The sequence below is a fragment of the Fulmarus glacialis genome, unplaced genomic scaffold (assembly GCF_000690835.1).
Source record: "Fulmarus glacialis isolate BGI_N327 unplaced genomic scaffold, ASM69083v1 scaffold40165, whole genome shotgun sequence".
NCBI lineage: Eukaryota > Metazoa > Chordata > Aves > Procellariiformes > Procellariidae > Fulmarus > Fulmarus glacialis.
In genome coordinates this window covers 1,150-2,145 of record NW_009213066.1, presented here as the reverse complement: position 1 = coordinate 2,145, position 996 = coordinate 1,150, and the positions used below count along the sequence as shown (strand labels likewise).

The 996-nt window shown below is 57.3% G+C and overlaps 1 protein-coding gene across 1 annotated transcript in view; it reads left to right on the top strand.

Annotated features, from left to right (window-relative positions):
- Positions 1-996, top strand: part of INTS5 (integrator complex subunit 5) — a gene marked incomplete at both ends in the record, with an annotated part of 2,542 nt that overhangs the window by 405 nt on the left and 1,141 nt on the right. Inside the window, one exon of the mRNA XM_009578071.1 lies at positions 6-989. Coding sequence (XP_009576366.1) covers positions 6-989 — 984 coding nt within the window. The remainder of the gene's footprint in view (positions 1-5; positions 990-996) is intronic.

Genomic DNA, 996 nt, shown 5'->3' with positions numbered 1-996 from the left:
GAAACGGGTTCCCAAGAGCGCGTCGCTGGTTGGGATCCTCGGGCATTTGGCTTCGCGGCATTCCGGCAGCATCAAACAAGAATTACTCCGGATGTTTCACGAAAGTTTAACTCCTACCAGAGATCAACATCAAAAAGCCGCCGTCCCTTTCCTCCTCCAACTGGCCGTCATGTCCCCGCCGTTACTGGGCACCATTTCCTCCGAACTGGTGGATTCCCTCAAACCCACCGTCCTCAACCAGCTCCACCAACACTTCGTTTCTCTTCCCCGCGAAGATCTGGAGAACATGGTCAGCATCGTCGTCCACCTCGTTTGTCAAACCTCCGCCGGCGCTTACCGAATCCTTCAATTTTTGGTGAATACGGCGATGCCGGCGTCCGTCATCACCCCCCCGGGGCTGACGCTTCACGACGGGGTGCGCGAAGCCTGCGACCGCGTCATCCAACTCCTCCTCCTCAACCTGCAAAAATTAGTTTATAACCGCGGGAGCCCCAATTTAACCGATTCCCCTCCTCGTCCCGTCCCTTTTTTAGACGCTCTCAAATCTCACGTCCGGGATTTGTGCGTGGAGACTTTACGCTTGGAACGCAAACGTTTTCTTTGGCAGCATCAACTTTTGGCGCTTTTGGCCGTTTATTCGGCCCCTCACTGCGCCACCGACGCCCTCTTCTTCCTCCTGACGCTTGCCCGCACCCAGGAGGAGCTGGCTTTGGCCACCCAACTCTACGCCGTCCTCAGCTCCTGCCTGATCGACCTCCTCCCCGCCACCGTCAAAACTTGCGTTTGCCAAATCCACGCCGGAAGATTACCGGAACCTCAAATAACTCAACTTTTTCGTAATTTGGCTTTGGTGGTTCAGTGGGAGGGCGGAGAAGGGGGTCCGGCGGCCATGGGGGTCCAGCTCGGCGGCGTTCTGGCGCGTCACCTCCACGATTTCGCTCAGCTTCTCCTTCACCGCGATCCCGAGGTGGCGGAAGCCGCCTGTTTGCTGTTGTC